The 21,770-nt window shown below is 44.0% G+C and overlaps 1 protein-coding gene across 1 annotated transcript in view; it reads left to right on the forward strand.

Annotated features, from left to right (window-relative positions):
* The window catches only part of LOC120060006 (fibroblast growth factor receptor-like 1), a 46,533-nt gene that overhangs the window by 24,140 nt on the left and 623 nt on the right, over nucleotides 1-21,770 (forward strand). Inside the window, exons 3-5 of the mRNA XM_039009080.1 lie at nucleotides 18,774-18,860; nucleotides 18,955-19,239; nucleotides 21,001-21,354. Of these exons, the coding sequence (XP_038865008.1) occupies nucleotides 18,774-18,860; nucleotides 18,955-19,239; nucleotides 21,001-21,354 (726 nt within the window). The remainder of the gene's footprint in view (nucleotides 1-18,773; nucleotides 18,861-18,954; nucleotides 19,240-21,000; nucleotides 21,355-21,770) is intronic.

The following is a 21,770-nucleotide window of genomic DNA, read 5'->3' on the forward strand; positions in this document are numbered from 1 at the left end:
CCACAGAGACCTCCCCCTCCCTCTCTTCTCTCCATTCTCTCATCCATCATCCCAGTCTGGGACTGGCACACACCACCCGTTTGTTTGTTTTTATAGGTAATTGTCCCATCAGGGGTGCAGTCAGAGGCTTTTTGGGCTAGGGAGATTAGGGGAGCCTTTAAAACATTTACAGGACTGAAATCATACATTGAGAGAACTGACAGCCTAAAAACGGTAGAATGGTCCATACTTATTGTGAGCGGCACTTTCCAATCAATGGTGAAATTATTGTACCTCTTGATGTGCCTAATTGTTAAACATCTTTATTAATTGTGTTTTGTATGTACTCTTCATATAATTAATTAAAATGCCTTTATTTGTATGGCATGTTAAAAGGAAACAAGGTTTAAAAACTCCCTGATGAAGGGCATGCAGCCGAAACAAGTCTGAGTTTTTATATGAAGAGTGTCTTGGTCCTCCTTTCTTTTTGATGACCAATTGACCCCTTATACCAAAGAGCACCTTCTGTCTACCAAAATCTACTGTTGTGTACCTTAGCAGCGCTTCACTTCCTTCTTTTTTTCTACTGTGTTTGTGTATAGTTCAATGCCTGGTGGGGAAGGCTGGTAGTTTCTTCAGAGAGATTTATTTGTGTGTTGTAAATGGGAGGTGTAATACTGGCCAGCTTCCAACGTAGCTCTGCGAACAGTATCCATTATTTGAGTTTGTTTTTACTTGAGCTCAGAAAGAAAAAGATGCAGTCAGTTCAAGTGCTGTTCAGGGGAACAGTGGCGACAATATCCTGGCCTGCTTTCAAGCTTAAGGCCCGTAGTGACTTCCAGTCATTGCGCTAACAATAGTTAGCAATTGTGCTAGTGCTGGTTAGCAACTTCCTTCAAACTGCACACAGAGACATAAAAATGGTATCCACAAGTTTATAAAGGGACTCATTGCCAAAATTCCGAAGTATCCCTTTAATGTCAAATAGAACTTACCCTGAATATGGTTACTATGTTCTCAGAACATAAGATATTAAAGTTCTAGAAATGTTTCATGGGAACAATCAAGGCCATGATTGGTGAACCACTAATCCATTCATAGCTCTTTGTCTGTTGGCAAGATTAGGAATAGTCACAAACAGTGCATTTAAAATGTATGATTAGATTGTACATGTTCATTTATACAGTCATTATTATTCAACATGTCCTCACCTGGGATTTGAACTCAACCTCTTGGTTCATGGTACTCCAATCTTCCTGCTACGCCACCAGGTCCGTGTCTGGTATCAGTTCATCTGATTATTCTCATCATGGATTTGATTTATGCTGAAAAAAATAGATAAACACAACATGTAAAGTTTTGGTCCCATGTTTCATGAACTGAAATAAAAGGTCCCAGAAATGTTTGATATGCACAAACAGCTTCTCTCTAATGTTGTGCACAACTTTGTTTTCATCCAAGTTAGTAAGCATTTCTCCTTTGCCAAGATAATCCATCCACCTGACAGGTGGTTGCCAAGATGGCGTAGCAGTCGGACGTGTGTTTGTCTTGTCCCATGTAAATAGTCGGTTTTCATAGTTTTTTTCCGTATATATTTTAATCTCACATTCCACCTACAATCTAAATATACTTTCCTGCAACCCGCCTCACTCAATGTGGTATGGATTTGCTATTTTTATACGTTATAACTGGAACCACCATCAGAAGCTAGCCAGCTAACTAGCTACTAGCTAGTAGTCACTGTTAGCCACGGCTAGCGCTCTTCACCTTTAGCTGGCTTGATGGCGTAGCAGTTGGACGTGTGTTTTTGTCTTGTCCCATCCAATCCCGTGTATATATCGTTTTCTTCATATATATTTTGTCAGTTAACGGTGAGGATCGCTAGCACTGGCTAACTCGGACATCAGCCAGCTTCAGCCCGGTCAATTCCTGCCAGTCTGAACAGCGCGATGTCAACCCAGAGCATATCGGACTGCTTTTTCTCTACCACATCTCCGGATTCCTACCGCAAGCGCTGAACCTTAATACCGGATCATCGCAGCTAGCTAGCTGCTATCCGAGTGGCTACTCCTGGCTAACGTCTCTGTCCCGAAGCAAGCACCAGTTAGCCTGGAGCTAGCCTCGAGCTAGGCCCATCTCCCAGCTAGCCAAAGAGGTCCACCAGCCAATTCTTGGGCTACAATACCTCTTTTGCCAATTGGCCTGGACCCTTTATTGCCGACACGGAGCCCCGCTGATCCATCACAACTGGTCTGCCGACATAACCGTCCGAGGTGGTTTCAACAGGTTCTTCCGTTGCGATGTCGCCGGATGCCCATCTGCTAGCCCCGGCCCACTAGCTGTCTGAATCGCTATGTCTCCAGCTCGCCTAGCGTAGCAGCGACTATGGAATTGGCTCCCTGACTCATCTAGTGCTACTCATTGGACCCTATGATCACTTGGCTACACATGCCTCTCCCTTATGTCAATATGCCTTGTCTATTGCTGTTTTGGTTAGTGATTATTGTCTTATTTCACTGTAGAGCCCCTAGCCTTGCCCAATATGCCTTAGATAGCGCTTTTGTTACACCCCCCACACATGCGGTGACCTCGCCTGGCTTAAATGGTACCTCTAGAGACAAAACCTCTCTCATCGTCACTCAATGCCTAGATTTATCTCCACTGTACTCACATCCTACCATACCCTTGTCTGTACATTATGCCTTGAATCTATTCTTCCGCGCCCAGAAATCTGCTCCTTTTACTCTCTGTTCCGAACGCTCTAGACGACCAGTTCTTATAGCCTTTAGCCGTACCCTTATCCTGCTCCTCCTCCGGTGATGTAGAGGTTAACCCAGGCCCTGCAGCCCCCAGCAACACTCCCATTCCCCAGGCACTCTCATTTGTTGACTTCTGTAACCCTAAAAGCCTTGGTTTCATGCATGTTAACATTAGAAGCCTCCTCCCTAAGTTTGTTTTATTTACTACTTTAGCACACTCGGCCAACCCTGATGTCCTAGCCGTGTCTGACTCATGGCTTAGGAAGGCCACCAAAAATCCTGAAATTTCCAACCCTAACTATAAGATCTTCCGACAAGATAGAAATGCCCAAGGGGGCGGAGTTGCAATCTACTGCAGAGATAGCCTGCAGAGTTCTGCCATACTTCCCAGGTCTGTGCCCAAACAATTCGAGCATCTACTTTTAAAAATCCACCTTTCCAGAAACAAGTCTCTCACCGTTGCTGCTTGTTATAGACCCCAGCTGTGCCCTGGACACCATTTGTGAATAGATTGCCCCCCATCTATCTTCAGAGTTCGCACTGTTAGGGGACCTAAACTGGGATATGCTTAACACCCCGGCCGCCCTACAATCTAAGCTAGATGCCCTCAATCTCACACAAATTATTAAGGAACCTACCAGGTACAAGCCTAAATCCATAACCATGGGCACCCACTTAGATATCATCCTGACCAACTTGACCTCTAAATACACCTCTGCTGTCTTCAACCAGGGTCTCAGCAATCACTGCCTCATTGCCTGCGTGCGTGATAGGTCTGTGGTCAAACGACCACCCCTCATCACTGTCAAACGCTCCCTAAAACACTTCAGCGAGCAGGCCTTTCTAATCGACCTGGCCCGGGTATCCTGGAAGGATATTGACCTCTTCCCGTCAGTAGAGGATGCCTGGATATTCTTTAAAAGTGCCTTCCTCACCATCTTAAATAAGCATACCCATTCAAAAAATGTAGAACCAGGAACATATATAGCCCTTGGTTCACTCAAGACCTGACTGCCCTTGACCAGCACAAAAACATCCTGTGGCGTACTGCATTAGCATCAAATAGCCCCCGTGATATGCAACTTTTCAGGGAAGTTGAACCAATATACACAAGCAGTTAGGAAAGCTAAGGCTAGCTTTTTCAAACATAAATTTGCATCCTGTAGCACAAACTCAAAAAAGTTCTGGGACACTAAAGTCCATGGAGAATAAGAGCACCTCCTCCCAGCTGCCCACTGCACTGAGGCTAGGAAACACTGTCACCACCGATAAATCCACGATAATTGAGAATTTCAATAAGCATTTTTGTACGACTGGCCATGCTTTCCACCTGGCTACCCCTACCCCTACCCCTAAAGCAACTCGCCCAAGCCTCTCCCATTTCTCCTTCATCCAAATCCAAACAGCTGATGTTCTGAAAGAGCTGCAAAATCTGGATCCCTACAAATCAGCCAGGCTAGACAATCTGGACCCTCTCTAAAATGATCTGCCGAAATTGTTGCAACCCCTATGACTAGCCTGTTCAACCTCTCTTTCGTATTGTCTGAGTTCCCCAAAGATTGGAACTCTTCCGGGGTCATCCCCCTCTTCAAAAGGGAGAGACACTCTAGACCCATACTGCTACAGACCTATATCTATCCTACCCTGCCTTTCTTATTTTTCTTTTCTTTAAAAAAAATTTGACCCCCTTTTCTCCCCAATTTTCGTGGTATCCAATCGCTAGTAATTACTATCTTGTCTCATCGCTACAACTCCCATACGGGCTCGGGAGAGACGAAGGTCGAAAGCCATGCGTCCTCCGAAGCACAACCCAACCAAGCCGCACTGCTTCTTAACACAGCGTGCCTCCAACCCGGAAGCCAGCCGCACCAATGTGTCGGAGGAAACACCGTGCACCTGGCCCCCTTGGTTTGCGCACACTGCGCCCGGCCCGCCACACTACCCTGCCTTTCTAAGGTCTTCGAAAGCCAAGTTAACAAACAGATCACCGACCATTTCGAATCCCACCGTACCTTCTCCGCTATTCAACCTGGCTTCCGAGCTGATCATGGGTGCACCTCAGCCACGCTCAAAGTCCTAAACGATATCATAACTTGCCATCGATAAGACACAATACCTTGCAGCCGTATTCATCGACCTGCCCAAGGCTTTCGACTCTGTTAATCACCACATTCTTATTGGCAGACTCAACAGCCTTGGTTTCTCAAATGACTGCTTCGCCTGGTTCACCAACTACTTCTCTGATAGAGTTCAGTGTGTCAAATTGGAGGGCCTGTTGTCCGGACCTCTGGCAGTCTCTATGGGGGTGCCACAGGGCTCAATTCTCGGGCCGACTCTCTTCTCTGTATACATCAATGATGTCGCTCTTGCTGCTGGTGATTCTCTAATCCACCTCCACGCAGACGACACCACTCTGTATAACTTCTGGCCCTTCTTTGGACACTGTGCTAACAAACCTCCAGACGGGCTTTAATGCCATACAACTCTCCTTCCGTTTCCTCCAACTGCTCTTAAATGCAAGTAAAACTAAATGCATGCTCTTCAACCGATCGCTGCCCGCACCTGCCCGCCCGTCCAGCATCACTACTCTGGACGGTTCTGACCTAGAATATGTGGACAACTACAAATGCCTAGGTGTCTGGTTAGACTGTAAACTCTCCTTCCAGACCCACAAGAAGCATCTCCAATCCAAAATTAAATCTATAATCGACTTCCTATTTCGCAACAAAGCATCCTTCACTCATGCTGCCAAACATACCCTCGTAAAACTGACAATCCTACCGATCCTCGACTTTGGCGATGTCATTTACAAAATAGCCTCCAACACTCTACTCAACAAATTGGATGCAGTCTATCACAGTGCCATCCGTTTTGTCACCAAAGCCCCATATACTACCCACCACTGCGACCTGTACACTCTCGTTGGCTGCCCCTCGCTTCATACTCGTCGCCAAACCCACTGGCTCCAGGTCATCTATAAGTCTTTGCTAGGTAAAGCCCCACCTTATCTCAGTTCACTGGTCACCATAGCAGCACCCACCCGCAGCACGCGCTCCAGCAGGTATATTTCACTGATCACCCCCAAAGCCAATTCCTGCTTTGGCCACCTTTCCTTCCAGTTCTCTGCTGCCAATGACTGGAACGAACTGCAAAAATCCCTGAAGCTGGAGACTCTTATCTCCCTCACTAGCTTCAAGCACCAGCTGTCAAAGCAGCTCGCAGATCATTGCACCTGTACATAGCCCATCTGTAAATAGCCCATCCAACTACCTCATCCCCATACTGTATTTATTTATTTTGCTCCTTTGCACCCCAGTATCTACTTGCACATTCATCTTCTGCACATCTATCACTCCAGTGTTGAATTGCCATATCGTAATTACCTCGCCACTATGGCCTATTTTATTTATTTATTTTTTATTTTATTTACCTCGCCACTATGGCCTTACCTCACTTGCACCCACTGTATATATACTTTTTTTCTACTGTATTATTGACTGTATGTTTGTTTATTCCATGTGTACCTCTGTGTTGCTGTTTGTGTCGAACTGCTTTGCTTTATCATGGCCAGGTCGCAGTTGTAAATGAGAACTTGTTCTCAACTAGCCTACCTGATTAAATAAAGTTGAAATAAAACTTCTTTTTTTAAAGATGCTGGAGGAAACAGGTACAAAAGTATCTATATCCACAGTAAAACGAGTCCTATATTGACATAACCTGAAAGGCTGCTCAGCAAGGAAGAAGCCACTGCTCCAAAACCGCCATAAAAAAGCCAGACTACGGTTTGCAACTGCTTATGGAGACAAAGATCGTACTTTTTGGAGAAATGTACTCTGGTTTGATGAAACAAAAATAGAACTGTTTGGTCCTAATGACCATTGTTATGTTTGGCGGAAAAAGGGGAATGCTTGCAAGCCGAAGAACACCATCCCAACCGTGGAGCACGGGGGTGGCAGCATCATGTTGTGGGGGTGCTGTGATGCAGGAGAGACTGGTGCACTTCACAACATAGATGGCATCATGAGGAAAGAAAATTAAGTGGATATATTGAAGCAACATCAAGACATCAGTCAGGAAGTTAAAGCTTGGTCGCAAATGGGTCTTCCAAATGGACAATGACCCCAAGCATACTTCCAAAGTTGTGGCAAAATGGCTTAAGGACAACAAAGTCAAGGTATTGGAGTGGCCATCACAAAGCCCTGACCTCAATCCCATAGAAAATTTGTGGGCAGAACTGAAAAAGCGTGTGTGAGCAAGGAGGCCTACAAACCTGACTCAGTTACACTAGCTCTGTCAGGAGGAATGGGCCAAAATTCACCCAATTTATTGTGGGAAGCTTGTGGAAGGCTACCCAAAGCATTTGACCCAATTTAAACAATTTAAAGGCAATGCTACCAAATACTAATTGAGTGTATGTAAACTTCTGACCCACTGGGAATGTGATGAAATAAAACACTCTTTTCTATTATTCTGACATTTCACATTCTTAAAATAAAGTGGCGATCCTAACTGACCTAAGACAGGGAATTTTTACTAGGATTAAATGTCAGGAATTGTGAAAAACTCTGCTGTTGTTTTTGTCACACTGCTTTGCTTTATCTTGGCCAGGTCGCAGTTGAAAATGAAAACTTGTTCTCAACTGGCCTACCTGGTTAAATAATGGTGAAATAACATTTTAAAAATAAAAAGGTGTGGCATATCAAGAAGCTGATTAAACATCCTGATCATTACACAGGTCCACCTTCTGCTTGGGACAATAAAAGACTACTCTAAAATGTGCAGTTTTGTCACAACACAATACCACAAATGACTCAAGTTGAGGGAGCGTGCAATTGGCATGTTGACTGCAGGAATGTCTCCCAGAGCTGTTGCCAGAGAATTTAATGTTCATTTCTCTACCATAAGCCGCATCCAATGTTGTTTTTGAGAATTTGGCAGTACGTCTAACTCGCCTCAACTGCAGACCACGTGTAACCACGCCAGCCCAGGACCTGCACATCTGTCTTCTTCACCTCCCGGATCGCCTGCGACCAGTCACCCGGACAGCTGATGAAACTGAGGAGTATTTTTCTCTGTAATAAAGCTCTTTAGTGGGGTAACACTCATTTTGATTGGCTTGGCCTGGCTCCCAATTGGGTGGGCCTATGCCCTCCCATGGCTGCTCCCCTGCCCAGTCATGTGAAATCTTTAGATTATGGCCTAATGAATTTATTTCAAATGACTGATTTCTTGTATGAGCTGTAACGCAGTAAAATCGTTGAAATTATTGCATGTTGCGTTTATATGTTCAGTATGCTTATTTCAGCAATTGAAGGACTTTCTGTATAGTTGTCAAAGGTTTTAGATTTTTAGTCAGTTAAGAACAAATTCTTATTTATAATGATGGCCTAACCCGGACGATGCTGAGCCAATTGTGCGCCACCCTATGAGACTCCCAATCATGGCTGGTTGTGATACAGCTGGAATCGAACTAGGGTCTATAGACACCTCTGGCACTGAGATGCAGTGCCTTAGACCGCTTCACCACTCTGTCTGATAACCAACCCCCCTTGGCCATTTGGCCTAGATGCCCTGGCCCATGAGTGGCAGAGGAGAGGCTATACGCCTTCCCCCTGATCCTGCCGATTCCAGCGACTCTAGTCAGAATCAGGGAAGCGGGCCACCAGGTTCTTCTGATTGCCCCGAGATGGCCGAGATGCCACTGGTTTAGCACAATACTGTCACTCCAAGTGGGGACAGCATGGGAACTACCTCGGAGGCCGGACCTATTGTCACAGGCGGAGGCACATTGTGGCATCCTAATCCCTCCCACCTGCAGCTGTAGGCCTGGCTGCTGGCCCTTGAAAATGGTCTGGTTTAGATCTTGAGCCCTCTGTTGTTAACATCTAACAGCCAGGGCCCCCTCCATCAACTTATGACACGAGGTGGCGCGTGTTCTGCCAGTGGTGTGGGGAGCAGGGTGTTGCTCCAGAATCTTGCGGCATAAGAACTGTGCTCCAGTTCTTGAGGTCTTTGTTTGATGTTGGCAGGGCTGCAGCCACACCTAACGTATGCGCAGCAGCCATTTCAGCATGTCAGGATGAAGAGCAGGATGGGCCGCTTGGCAGCCATCTGCTCAAGGCAAGGTTTCTTAAAGGAGTCCGTTGATTACGCCCCTCAAGCTCCCTCAGTTCCCAAATAGGATTTGGATCTGGTTCTTGGAGTACTATCCATATCTCCCTTCGAACTGTTAGACGCTATAGACTTTAAACATCTTGCTCTTAAGACAGCGTTTCTGGTGGCCCTCGCCTCTACCAAGAGAGTTGGCGAGCTTCAAGCTTCACCTTTAAGTAATGAGTGTTATCGTCGATGTCCCGGGTAAAGCGAGCTCTACTCTGCTGCCTAATCCTGCCTTCCTACCAAAGGTCCTGCTCCCAGGTCACGTGAACAAGGAAATGGTGCTAACAGCCTTATCCACCTCCATGCTCCCTGGGGCTCATGATGTTGATGTACACGATCTGTGTCGTGTACATCAACATGTACATGACACAGCAGCCCGATGAGGTCCCGTAGGACACTGGTGAGATCTACCAATGATCTCCTTGTCTGGGAGAATCATGGCCGCAACAATGGGGTCCATGATAGGGTACTGGTCCAGTCCCAACTCCTCGGCCGAAGACATGAAGGTCCAATGCTTTCACTGGCTTGAGACATGGAACCTTGAGTTCACCTTAGCCCAAGTTGACGCAGTTCATTGGAGAACTTGGGAGCACTGAGGAATGTACAGTGCATTCTGAAAGTATTCAGACCCCTTCACTTTTTCCACATTGTTACATTACAGCCTTATTCTAAAATGTATTAAATCGCTTTTTCCCTCATCAATCTACACACAATACCCCATAATGACAAAGCAAAAACAGGTTTTTAAGAAATGTTTGCAAATGTATAACAAAAACGTATCACATTTACATAAGTTTTCAGACCCTTTACTCAGTACTTTGTTGAAGCATCTTTGGCAGCGATTACAGCCTCGTGTCTTATTGGGTATGATGCTACATGCTCGGCACACCTGTATTTGGTGAGCTATTTTCAGGTCTCTCCAGAGATGTCAGATCAGTCCGGGCTCTGGCTGAGCCACTCAAGGACATTCAGAGACTTGTCATAAGGCCACTCCTGCATTGACTTGGCTGTGTGCTTAGTCGTTGTTCTGTTGGAAGGTGAACCGTCACCCCAGTCTTAGGTTCTGAGTGCTCTGGAGCAGGTTTTCATCAAATATCTCTCTGTACTTTGCTCTGTTAATCTTTCCCTTGATCCTGACTAGTCTCCCAGTCCCTGCCGCTGAAAAACATCCCCACAGCATGATGCTGCCACCACCATGCTTCACCGTAGGGATAGTGCCAGGTTTCCTCCAGATGTGACACTTGGCATTCAGGCCAAAGAGTTCAATCTTGGTTTCATCAGACCAGAGTCTTGTTTCTCATGGTCTGAGAGTCCTTTAGGTGCCTTTTGGCAAACTCCAAGTGAGCTGCCATGTCCTTTTAATTGAGGTGTGGCTTCCGTCTGGCCATTCTACCATAAAGGCCTGATTAGTGGAGCGATGCAGAGATGGTTGTTCTTCTGGAAGGGTCTCCCATCTCCACAGAGAAACTCTGGAGCTCTGTCAGAGTGACCATCGGTTCTTGATCACCTCCCTGACCAAGGCCCTTCTCCCCGATTACTCAGTTTGGAAACAGGATGCACCCGAGCTCAATTTCAAGTCTTATAGCAAAGGGTCTGAATACCTATGTAAATAAGCTATTTCTGTAAAAAAAAAAAAATAATTATAAGACTGTAACGTAACACAATGTGGAAAAAGTGTTAGGGGTATGAATACTTTCTGAATACACTGTACACTCTGCCCAGGCTGCTGTTAGGGTATGGTTTAATATCTAGAGCTCCTGCACAGAGCCCTGACCTCAACCCCATCAAACACCTTTGGGATGAATTGGAACACCAACTGCGAGCCAGGCCTAATCGCCCAACATCAGTGTCCAACCTCACTGATGCTCGTGGCTGAATGGAAGCAGGTCCCTGCAGCAATGTTCCACCATCTATTGGAAAGCCTTCCCAGAAGAGTAGAGGCTGTTATAACCGCAAAAGAGGGACCAACTCCATATTAATGCCCATGATTTTGGAATGAGATGTTTGATGAGCAGGTGTCCACATACTTCTGGACATGTAGTGTATGTCTTATAGAACATATAATCTGTATAACACCCCTTTAATACTATATCAGGTGTAAGTACAAAGTAGTTCTGTTCTCAGGGCAATATGTGAATTAAGTAATAATTTATTCTAGGGATATCAGAATATATTTCAGGAAATTCCACTCACAATCCCCAAAAGGTATGGATGTGAGAAGCCAAACTCAACTGCTACAGTAATAGATCGTGTGAGAAGAGGTCCTGAGAACTGACTGGCCAACTCTCGTGAGATTAGTGAGGCGCGAGTTTTGAATCTCACTCCGGAAACAGCTGCAGCTCGAGCCAGTATGAGAGAATGCTAACTAGGATGCGAAGAGCAACGGTGTTTAGCTAGAGAACACCCAATCTCACCTAGCCTGGGTAGGCTCGGTACCCAGCCTCAATCTCCAGAGAGAAGAGGCTAGCGTCCAGCTGAAGCTAACAAGCAACGCAATTCGCAGTGAGACAACTAACGTTTAGCCTCGCGCCGTGAACAGGTTGGCCCAAACGGTTCACCCTGCTTCGTAGCACGGTGTCGACCTGTAAGAAAACAGTTAAGACAAAAAATCACTGCAGAGCACTCCTAGGAGGAGCAAGCTTCACACAAAATGGAATATACTCTACACACTCAATGAAAAACTCACCTACGGAGTCTTCTACATCCACTTCTCGCTCACTTGCGTAGCGGAGGGAAGATAAGAGGAAGTGATGCTACTCGCATCACACACGTGGTACATAATTACTTTAAAATTAATATCTAACTCATCCTGCCGCCAGGCGGAAGGATAACCAATTGAGTGACTAGCATAGTCCCTCAAGCGAAATAGAACAAAAAGATGATAGCTGAGCATCTCAAAGCAAACTCTTATCTAGAATTCTACCGATTCCCATCTTTCAATGAGAAACACATTTTAATTAGATCAGATAAGTGTGTTGTAACTGTTTCCAGATAATTACATTAACATACTGTGCCAACAGCACTAATGACGAACACCCTAACTACTGTCCTGGGAGAGTACAGGTAGGCCATGTCCAAAAGAAACCATAAAACCCCATAAACAACTTGATAGGTGTAAGCAATAGGGTCAGCTCTGTTAAAAGTACACTCAAGAAAAACCTGTATTGATCATAGTGATTCAGGAGTATCATTAAAACAGGTTAATATGCCCCACGAACATTAGAAAACAATAAGTAAGTAAATAAAATCAATGATGAGAGAATAGTCTAACTGATAACTGAAACATACATGGTGGCATAGCAGGATGATCTGAATACCATGAACCAAGAGTTTGTGAGTTCAAATCACAGGTGAGAACATGTGGAATAATAATGACTGTATAAATGAACATGCACAATGTAATCATGTATGTCAAATATGTCAGTTGAAAACACTATGTTAAAAGCACTGTGTGAGTTCCTAGCCTTGACAACAAGACAAAGGAGATTATTGTGGACTACAGGAAAAAGAGGACCGAGCACCCCCCCCCCCCCTCCCTCCATTCTCATTGACAGGGGCTGCAGTGGAGCAGGTTGAGAGCTTCAAGTTCCTTGCTGTCCACATCACCAACAAACTAACATGGTCCAAGCAAACTAAGACAGCCATGAAGAGGGCACGACAAAACCTATTCCCCCTCAGGAGACTGAAAAGATTTGGCATGGGTCCTCAGATCCTCAAAAGGTTCTACAGCTGCACCATCAAGAGCATGCTGACGGGTTGCATCACTGCCTGGTATGGCAACTGCTCGGCCTCCAACCGCAAGGCACTACAGAGGGTAGAGGTCGACCGATTAATCGGAATGGCCGATTAATCAGTTTTCAAGTTTTCATAACAATCGGAAATCGGTATTTTTGGGTGCCGATTTATTTATTTTTTCACCTTTATTTAATCTTTATTTAACTAGGCAAGTCAGTTAAGAACACATTCTTATTTTCAATGACGGCCTAGGAACCACTGCCTGAACGAGGAACGACAGATTTTTAACCTTGTCAGCTCGGGGGATCCAATCTTGCAACCTTACAGTTAACTAGTCCAAAGCTCTAACACTGATTACATTGCACTCCACGAGGAGCCTGCCTGTGCCGCGAATGCAGTAAGCTAAGGTAAATTGCTAGCTAGCATTAAACTTATCTTATAAAAAACAATCAATCAATGACTGTCATTGCTCCAATGTGTACTTAACCATAAACATCAATGCCTTTCTTAAAATCAATACACAAGTATATATTTTTAAACCTGCATATTTAGCTAAAATAAATCCAGGTTAGCAGGCAATATTAACCAGGTGAAATTGTGTCATTTCTCTTGCGTTCATTGCACGCAGAGTCAGGGTATATGCAACAGTTTGGGCCGCCTGGCTCTTTGCAAACTAATTTGCCAGAATTTTACGTAATTATGACATAACATTGAAAGTTGTGCAATGTAACAGGAATATTTAGACTCATGGATGCCACCCGTTAGATAAAATACGGAACGGAATAAACGTTTTGTTTTCGAGGTGATAGTTTCCGGATTACTCAAAGGTATATGGTTTAGAGAGAAATAGTCGACGCGTTATAATTCCTGTAATAACTTGCGGCTGAACTTGAAAGGGGTTCCTTCGTTATTTTACCGTTCATGTCTTCCATAGAGAATGTCTTGACCTACTTCAAATAAGGTCTGTGTTTCGTGCAGGCTTAAACCGCCTCGACGTTTTGATACCCGTGTAAATCTCACTAGGATAAGGTGACGTTTGTCAACATATTTTCATAAATCCACTCTACAAAAAAAATGATCTTCGCTTATATTTAGCCAATATTGATCAGAGTTACCTTGTCCTATGGATATCTACACAGTTATAAAATTGGCAAGGTGGTGTAAGCCTACACGAAACACAGACCTTATTTTAAGTGAATCTAAAAATATTCTATGGAATAAATGAAGGAACCGCGCTTTGGTCGTCAATTCTTACCATGCCCATTATTAAAATAGGATTTCCTGCATATAGAAATGACAGTTTTTGTTTTCAACATTCATCACAGCTAACTTAAACTCTATTTTTATTCAAACAGTTGAGAGTATTTGTCTCCTAAGCAGACTCTTCAGTATCATTGTCACTTCAGAGCTGTGTGTGTGTGTGTGTATTTATGTATTATATTAAGTTAAAATAAAAGTGTTCATTGTTCATTCAGTATTGTTGCAATTGTCATTATTACAAAAATGTGTGTGTGTGTATGATATATATATATATAAGACTTTTTTTTTTTAAATATAAATCGGCCGATTAATCGGTATCGGCTTTTTTTGTCCTCCAATAATCGGTATCGGCGTTGAAAAATCATAATCGGTCGACCTCTAACAGAGGGTAGTGCGAACGGCCCAGTACATCACTGGGGCCAAGCTTCCTGCCATTCAGGACCTCTATACCAGGTGGTGTCAGAGGAAGGCCCTAAAAATTGTCAAAGACTCCAGCCACCCTAGTCATAGACTGTTCTCTCTGCTACCTCACGACAAGTGGTACCAGAGCGTCAAGTCTAGGTCCAAGAGGCTTCTAAACAGCTTTTACCCCCAAGCCATAAGACTCCTGAACATCTAGTCAAATGGCTACCCAGACTATCTGCAGTGCCCCCCCCACCCCCTCTTTACACCACTGCTACTCTTGGTTGTCATCTATGCATAGTCACTTTAATAACTACCTACATGTACATACTACCTCATATAACTGGTTCCCCCCCACATTGACTCTGTATCGGTACTCCCCCTGTATATAGTCTCGCTATTGTTATTTCGCTGCTGCTCTTTAATTACTTGTTACTTTTATCTCTTATTCTTATCTGTATTTTTTTTTAACTGCATTGTTGGTCAGGGGCTCGTAAGTAAGCATTTCACTGTTGTATTCGGCGCATGTGACTAATACAACTACATTTGATTTTTGATTTTATTTGAATACAAAAATAGCAGTGAATGGATCGATCAGTGATTTTACAAATCAGGGCCTTGATGGGCTTGGCAACAGTAAGAAAGTGTGATGTGTAATTACTTATTTTGGGGGGGGGGGGGGGACTTTTCTTTCTTTGGGACAATCAGCTGACATCCTGACAACTGATACGCCGAAATGAAACCCATGAAATGTGTCTACAACATTAATATCTTACATTCTGAGAAAATGGCAACTCTCAGAAAACTGGACACATGAATGTTCTTGCAACATCCCATGAAGCGTGTCTAGAACATTCATATTGTATATTCTGCAGTGGTGGAAAAAGTACACAATTGTTATACTTGAGTAAAAGTAAAGATACCTTAATAGAAAATGACTCAAGTTAATGTGAAAGTCACCCAATAAAATCCTGCTTTAGTAAAAGTCTAAAAGTATTTTGTTTTAAATATACTTAAGTATCAAAAGTAAATGTAACTGCTAACATATACTTAAGTATCAAATGTAAAAGTATAAATAATTTAAAATGACTTATATTAAGCAAACCAGACGGCACCATTTTCTTGTTTTTTAAATTTACAGATAGCCACGAGTACTTTTCGGTGTCAGGGAAAATGTATGGAGTAAAGAGTACAGCATTTCTTTAAGAATGTTGTGCAGGGAAAGTTGTGAGAAGAAAAAAAACAGTAAAGTAAATGACAGATACTCCCCAAAAATGTTTTACTTTACTTTACACCACTGATATTCTGAGAACATGACAATCATGTTCTGTGTATGTTTGGCAGAACGTTGATGGAATATTTTTCTAATCCTCAGAAAACTGGACACATGAATGTTCTTGCAACGTCCCATAAAACGCATTTAGAACATTAATATAGAGAACATTGTAACCACGTTCTAGATACGTTCTGCCTGACATGAAGAGGGTGTTCTAACTTTAACACCAAAACATGCTAAAAGGGTTCTCAGAAGGTTTTTGCTAAAAGAGAGAATGTTTCCCTAACGGAAAATTGGACACTCAAACATTAAGGGAACATTAGGTTAACATTACAAAAACGTTTTCTCTCCGTAGAATTGTTAGCTGGGTATCCCAAGAATCTGGTCAACCAGTGCAACATGGCGCCTCCCCAATCCCCCCAGCTGGCTGTTTGGGCCCTGTTTGGGGTGGTCTCCTGACAACTGACCCCCCTCATCCCTCGCATACACCACCAGCTCCACCCCTCCTGCTGCTAGACTTGGACATGACTGCCACACTGAAAGACAGCCAGATAGATACATTTTACAAGTTGCACAGTGTAAAGTTTATATTCTAACACAGTGTTTGCACAAACCATGTAAACAAAGAGGGGATCATGGTAGCCTTAATTTCTACATGGACACTTTAAATCTCTATAGTACATTGGTAGCGATAGTAGTAGTGCTGTAATAGTAGTAATAGTACAGACTTTGTTGTCTGTTCAGATACACTGCATTATGTGTGGCTGATAACATATGGTGGTTGTTTGGAGGTTTCCAGTGTGATGATGTAAGGCCACTTACTCCTTACTTTCTCTGGACATGAGAATGTCCCCAACAACATCTGGAACTCATTGTGACACACAGAATGATGGGGCCTTTTCCTTTGATTCAGTTGAAGCTCAAGGCCAGGGGAGTGAGAGTGATCTATTTCCTGTGGCTGGATTTGTGAATGAAGAGGAGACAGAAAGGGAAGCGCACCAGACCCAGTGATACAGTAGACTACAGAGACAGTTTGAATGGATTCAATTCACTTCGGTTGTTGTTAGCCATTTACTTTGCCTGCCTTCCCAACAGTATCTCTGTAACCAAATATGTCTGGGTGTGTGGGTATTTGCCTTTCTCTCCCATCTCTAAATGTACAATTGTACTGTATTTAGAATGTATATTCCATTCTGAGGATACAATTGGAATACAAATATTTTATCCCTTAAATGTTGTGCCCTGCAAAACCCTAGTGGATTGCTGCTCTTAGTTGCTCTTTGATCAGGGAGGATGGGGCCCCTCTCAAGAAGCGAGAGGGGACACAAAAAGGACTGACAGGGAGTCATCCAAGTCCTGTCCTTTTAATAATAATAATTGTATTTTTCAGTATTCCAACAATAACAATTATGTGGTAGCACTGAGATGTCCTGCCTCCCCCAGTCTCTGGGTCCGGTGAGACAACATTGTGTAAAGACAATAGCAGCCTGGGATAGTAGTATAGGCCTAGACTCATAAAGGGTGCCATTGTTTCTAAGACATCCAAAAAATAGAGAGGAAGTAGATTCAGGAACAAAGAAAATGTGAAAAGAAAATCCCGGCAGTGTGGGACTGTGTTCTATTTAGATTTGGAGGTTCAGGAACCGGGAGGAATGTGGAGAGCCCAAGTGAGCAACAGAGAAATATTTCTTCCAATGGAGGCTGTTTTTTTAAAAGGAATGGGTTATTATAGTTGGCCAGTTAAAGCCCTTAAATAGCCATGACATCATGACTGGGGCTGGTGCTGGAGGGGAGAGACAATGGAGGGTTTGTGCCCGAAGAACTCTAGAGAGCTTTGGGGGGTTTGGGGAGAGTCGGAGGGCGGCTAGAGTGGGGGGTTAGAAGCCACATCTGGTCTCTACCTGCCCTATTCAAACACAGAGTGGGAATCAAGTGTTCCAAACTGCATTTGGAGACATTTTACTGGTGGCTACACTGAGCTCAAGTTCGGTACAAGGTGCAAGGCTTTGCTCATATATGTACTGTGCACCTTCATATTTATGAAATATGCCTTATGAAACATTCTTTCTAAGTACTGTATAACACATTCACTATACTTATGAAATGTGTTTGACGTCAATATTACAATTGAATAGCGGAAACATTTGAGTCTGAAGCCTCAGAAAGTAGGCTACGAAAAAAATGACAAACTCAGCGCTGGTATATTGGAAAAGATTTGAATGTTTGTGAATGACTAATACCATGAAGTGCAGTAGTATCATGTGTAATCTATCTGACGCTCTGCTTTGGTTGATCTTCTATAATCAGTCATAATGTTTGGTATTCCAAATGATAGTAATTTGCATGGAACTTAATATGCACCATAAATTAATCAATGTCTACCTCACAAAGTAGATATGCATTACAAACAATCTATTATGTTTCACTGATTATATTTTCACTAAGCCGTGTCTCAGCTCCACCACATGAAGTCAGTCAGTCAATGACATCAACTCCACAGCTGTCTCCCAGAGCTGCGCTTATAAAAACTGATCATATTACTCCCAAATGTTATAGCGTGTGACCTCAGCATGCACCCCCTCAGTGTATCCTATCTATAAATGCTACATTTACTCAGATGGAGTCAAGAGTGTTTTACTGTGCCTCTTTGGCTGGGGGCGCTTTCTCTTTGTCAAGTGGGCCGTGTCAATGACATTGTAAAAAGTGTGAAACAAATAGCATTGAATTTAACTGAATTTTTTCCCCCACTGTTTGCTGAACACTCTGCCTCATACTTGTGTCCTGAGTTAGAGGAGCAGTAAAACAGAGACTCTCACTAACAACCAGTGTCTACACCATAATAACAACTTCATTGATAGTGTTCAGATGCTGTTTTTGAATGTGAATCGATTATATAAATCGTTTACAAACTTTGAAATAATCAAGACAAACACCCATCTGAGATCAGAACTAGAAGGTAACTCTAGTTGATATTAGCCCAAACGGCCACAGAAGCCTTCACCACTAGTGAAACCCTAATAGGCTTACCTCATAATCTCTGTCATCACCCTCTGTTGAGACCTCTAAGGCCTTTTCTGTGTGCCTATTTGGCATAACGATTATACCATGTTAAATTCTATGTTGAAAAGTCTGCATCTTTTGCCCGCAATGATAAAACGTTATTTTCTCTCACAGTGATATGTTCTGTCCCCTTTCCCTTACAGATTACTCTGGCGCTGATAAGACTGGGCCAGGGGTCCCTGGTGGGGTGGACTCAGAGTATGGCCCTGACGGCCTATCAGGAAAACTAGGTAGGATCATAAAAAAAGTAACATTACTACAGTTAATTGCATTAGACTGAGTCTTATTTCATGATTTTCGAATCCATCTCTCCTTTTCCCAAAGTTCGTCCCCGTTTCACCCAGCCTGCTAAAATGAGGAAGCGTGTGATCGCCCGGCCCGTTGGGAGTTCTGTGCGGCTGAAGTGTACGGCCAGCGGTAACCCTCGGCCAGACATCGTGTGGCTGAAGGACGACAGGCCACTGACGGAGAGTGAGGTGGGCGAGGGGCGCCAGAAGAAGTGGACCCTGAGCCTGAGGAACCTGACCCCGGAGAACAGCGGCAGGTACACCTGCAGGGTCTCCAACCGAGCCGGAGAGATCAACGCCACCTACAAAGTGGAGGTTATACGTAAGTATCAGAGAGTCACAGAGGTCAGAGTCATAAATACACTTAACGAGCCAGTCCACCTGGAAAGATCTCATAACTAATGTATGTGGTAGACTCCTCAGGGGAAGGAACCAGATAATAATGTAGTATATATCACAGTCCTTCAGACCGAGTTCTATGGATGTTGTGATAATGATCATTTTTGGCTATCATGGATGGAAATAAATCTGGTCAACATTGATACAATTGCCACGTAATCGTAGTAATGTTGGGTCTGGATTTGAGGTGGAACCACAACCTTTTGGAGATCCTTTCTCTCTGATCTAACTTAGTCAGACTGCTGAGTTTGATCAGTACGTTTTAACTCACATCCCTGTTCCATGGATGAATGTTACTCGTATCCCTGTTCCATGGATGAATGTTACTCGTATCCCTGATCCATGGATGAATGTTACTCGTATCCATGCTCCATGGATGAATGTTACTCGTATCCATGCTCCATGGATGAATGTTACTCGTATCCCTGTTCCATGGATGAATGTTACTCGTATCCCTGTTCCATGGATGAATGTTACTCGTATCCCTGTTCCATGGATGAATGTTACTCGTATCCCTGCTCCATGGATGAATGTTACTCGTATCCCTGCTCCATGGATGAATGTTACTCGTGTCCCTGTTCCATGGATGAATGTTACTCGTATCCCTGCTCCATGGATGAATGTTACTCGTATCCCTGTTCCATGGATGAATGTTACTCGTATCCTTGCTCCATGGATGAATGTTACTCGTATCCCTGTTCAATGGATGAATGTTACTCGTATCCATGTTCCATGGATGAATGTTACTCATATCCCTGCTCCATGGATGAATGTTACTCATATCCCTGTTCCATGGATGAATGCTACTCGTATCCCTGCTCCATGGATGGATGTTACTCATATCCCTGTTCCATGGATGAATGCTACTCGTATCCCTGCTCCATGGATGGATGTTACTCGTATCCCTGCTCCATGGATGAATGTTACTCGTATCCCTGTTCCATGGATGAATGTTACTCGTATCCCTGTTCCATGGATGAATGTTACTCGAATCCCTGTTCCATGGATGAATGTTACTCGTATCCCTGTTCCATGGATGAATGTTACTCGTATCCCCGTTCCATGGATGAATGTTACTCGTATCCCTGCTCCATGGATGAATGTTACTCGCATCCCTGCTCCTTGGATGAATGTTACTCGTATCCCTGCTCAATGGATGAATGTTACTCGTATCCCCGTTCCATGGATGAATGTTACTCGTATCCCCGCTCCATGGATGAATGTTACTCGTAACCCTGCTCCATGGATGAATGTTACTCGTATTCCTGTTCCATTGATGAATGTGACTCGTGCCCCTGCTCTCGTATCCCTGCTCCATGGATGAATGTGCTCGTCTAATCATGAAGATGAGAAGCATATTGACTGCAGGTCTGAGAATGAGTGTTGTGTTCCGGTGTGTGGGGTGAGGAGGTGGTGGCTGCTAAACCCCAAGCCCCTCCAATCTGGAGCTGATTAAGGTCCAGCTGCCTAGACCCCCCCCCCCCCCCCCCCACACACACACACACACACACGGGACGTGTGTGCAGTACAACCAGGAGCAGAGAGAGGGGAAACTAATCACATGTGCTATTTCTCTCTCCCTCTCTAATAACTGTATGGACATCTGCGCTGGTTCAGGCAATGAGTCAGCCATGTGGGAAATGTGGGATGGCTGTGACAGTTTGTCCATTATGTCTCTCTGCAGAGCGGACCAACTCCAAGCCCATCCTGACAGGCACTCACCCGGTCAACACCACAGTGGACTACGGTGGGACTACCTCATTCCAGTGCAAAGTGAGGAGCGATGTCAAACCCGTCATCCAGTGGCTCAAGCGTGTGGAGTCCAACGAGGAGAGTCGGTACAACTCCACCATTGAGGTGGGCGACCATCACTTCGTGGTGCTGCCCACGGGAGAGGTGTGGTCACGCCCTGATGGCTCCTACCTCAACAAGCTGCTCATCACCCGTGCCAAGGAGGAGGACTCTGGCATGTACATCTGTCTGGGTGCCAACACCATGGGCTACAGCTTCCGCAGCGCCTTCCTCACCGTTCTGCCAGGTAATACCAGTGCCAGGCTGCCTGCCCTCTAGTACATCATACCCCCCATAAACTCTTACCTGGCCTCCCAAAATTCCAACTTTCAAAATATTTCCCATTGTACACACAAACTCCTCTGTTTCCAGTTTTCTTCTTCCACAGGTTCTTGTGAGTTTTGTATTGGTGAACAATGTAGTATTGACCCACTGCAGTGATTTCGAGTGCTGAGCGATAAGTGCTTTGTGAGGTCGGTTCAGTATCGGTTCGATTATTAAAAAGATAATCATGTTTTTTGATTTCGGTTTAGCAAATGTTTTTTTACATTAATTGCACTATGCATTATGTGGGTTGAATGCTGTAACAACACAGAATAAAACAATTAATAAAAGTTCCATGATGGTAGTGACTGCCCATTTACTGCTTATCTGATTTATCTC

Source organism: Salvelinus namaycush, chromosome 15 (genome assembly GCF_016432855.1).
Source record: "Salvelinus namaycush isolate Seneca chromosome 15, SaNama_1.0, whole genome shotgun sequence".
NCBI lineage: Eukaryota > Metazoa > Chordata > Actinopteri > Salmoniformes > Salmonidae > Salvelinus > Salvelinus namaycush.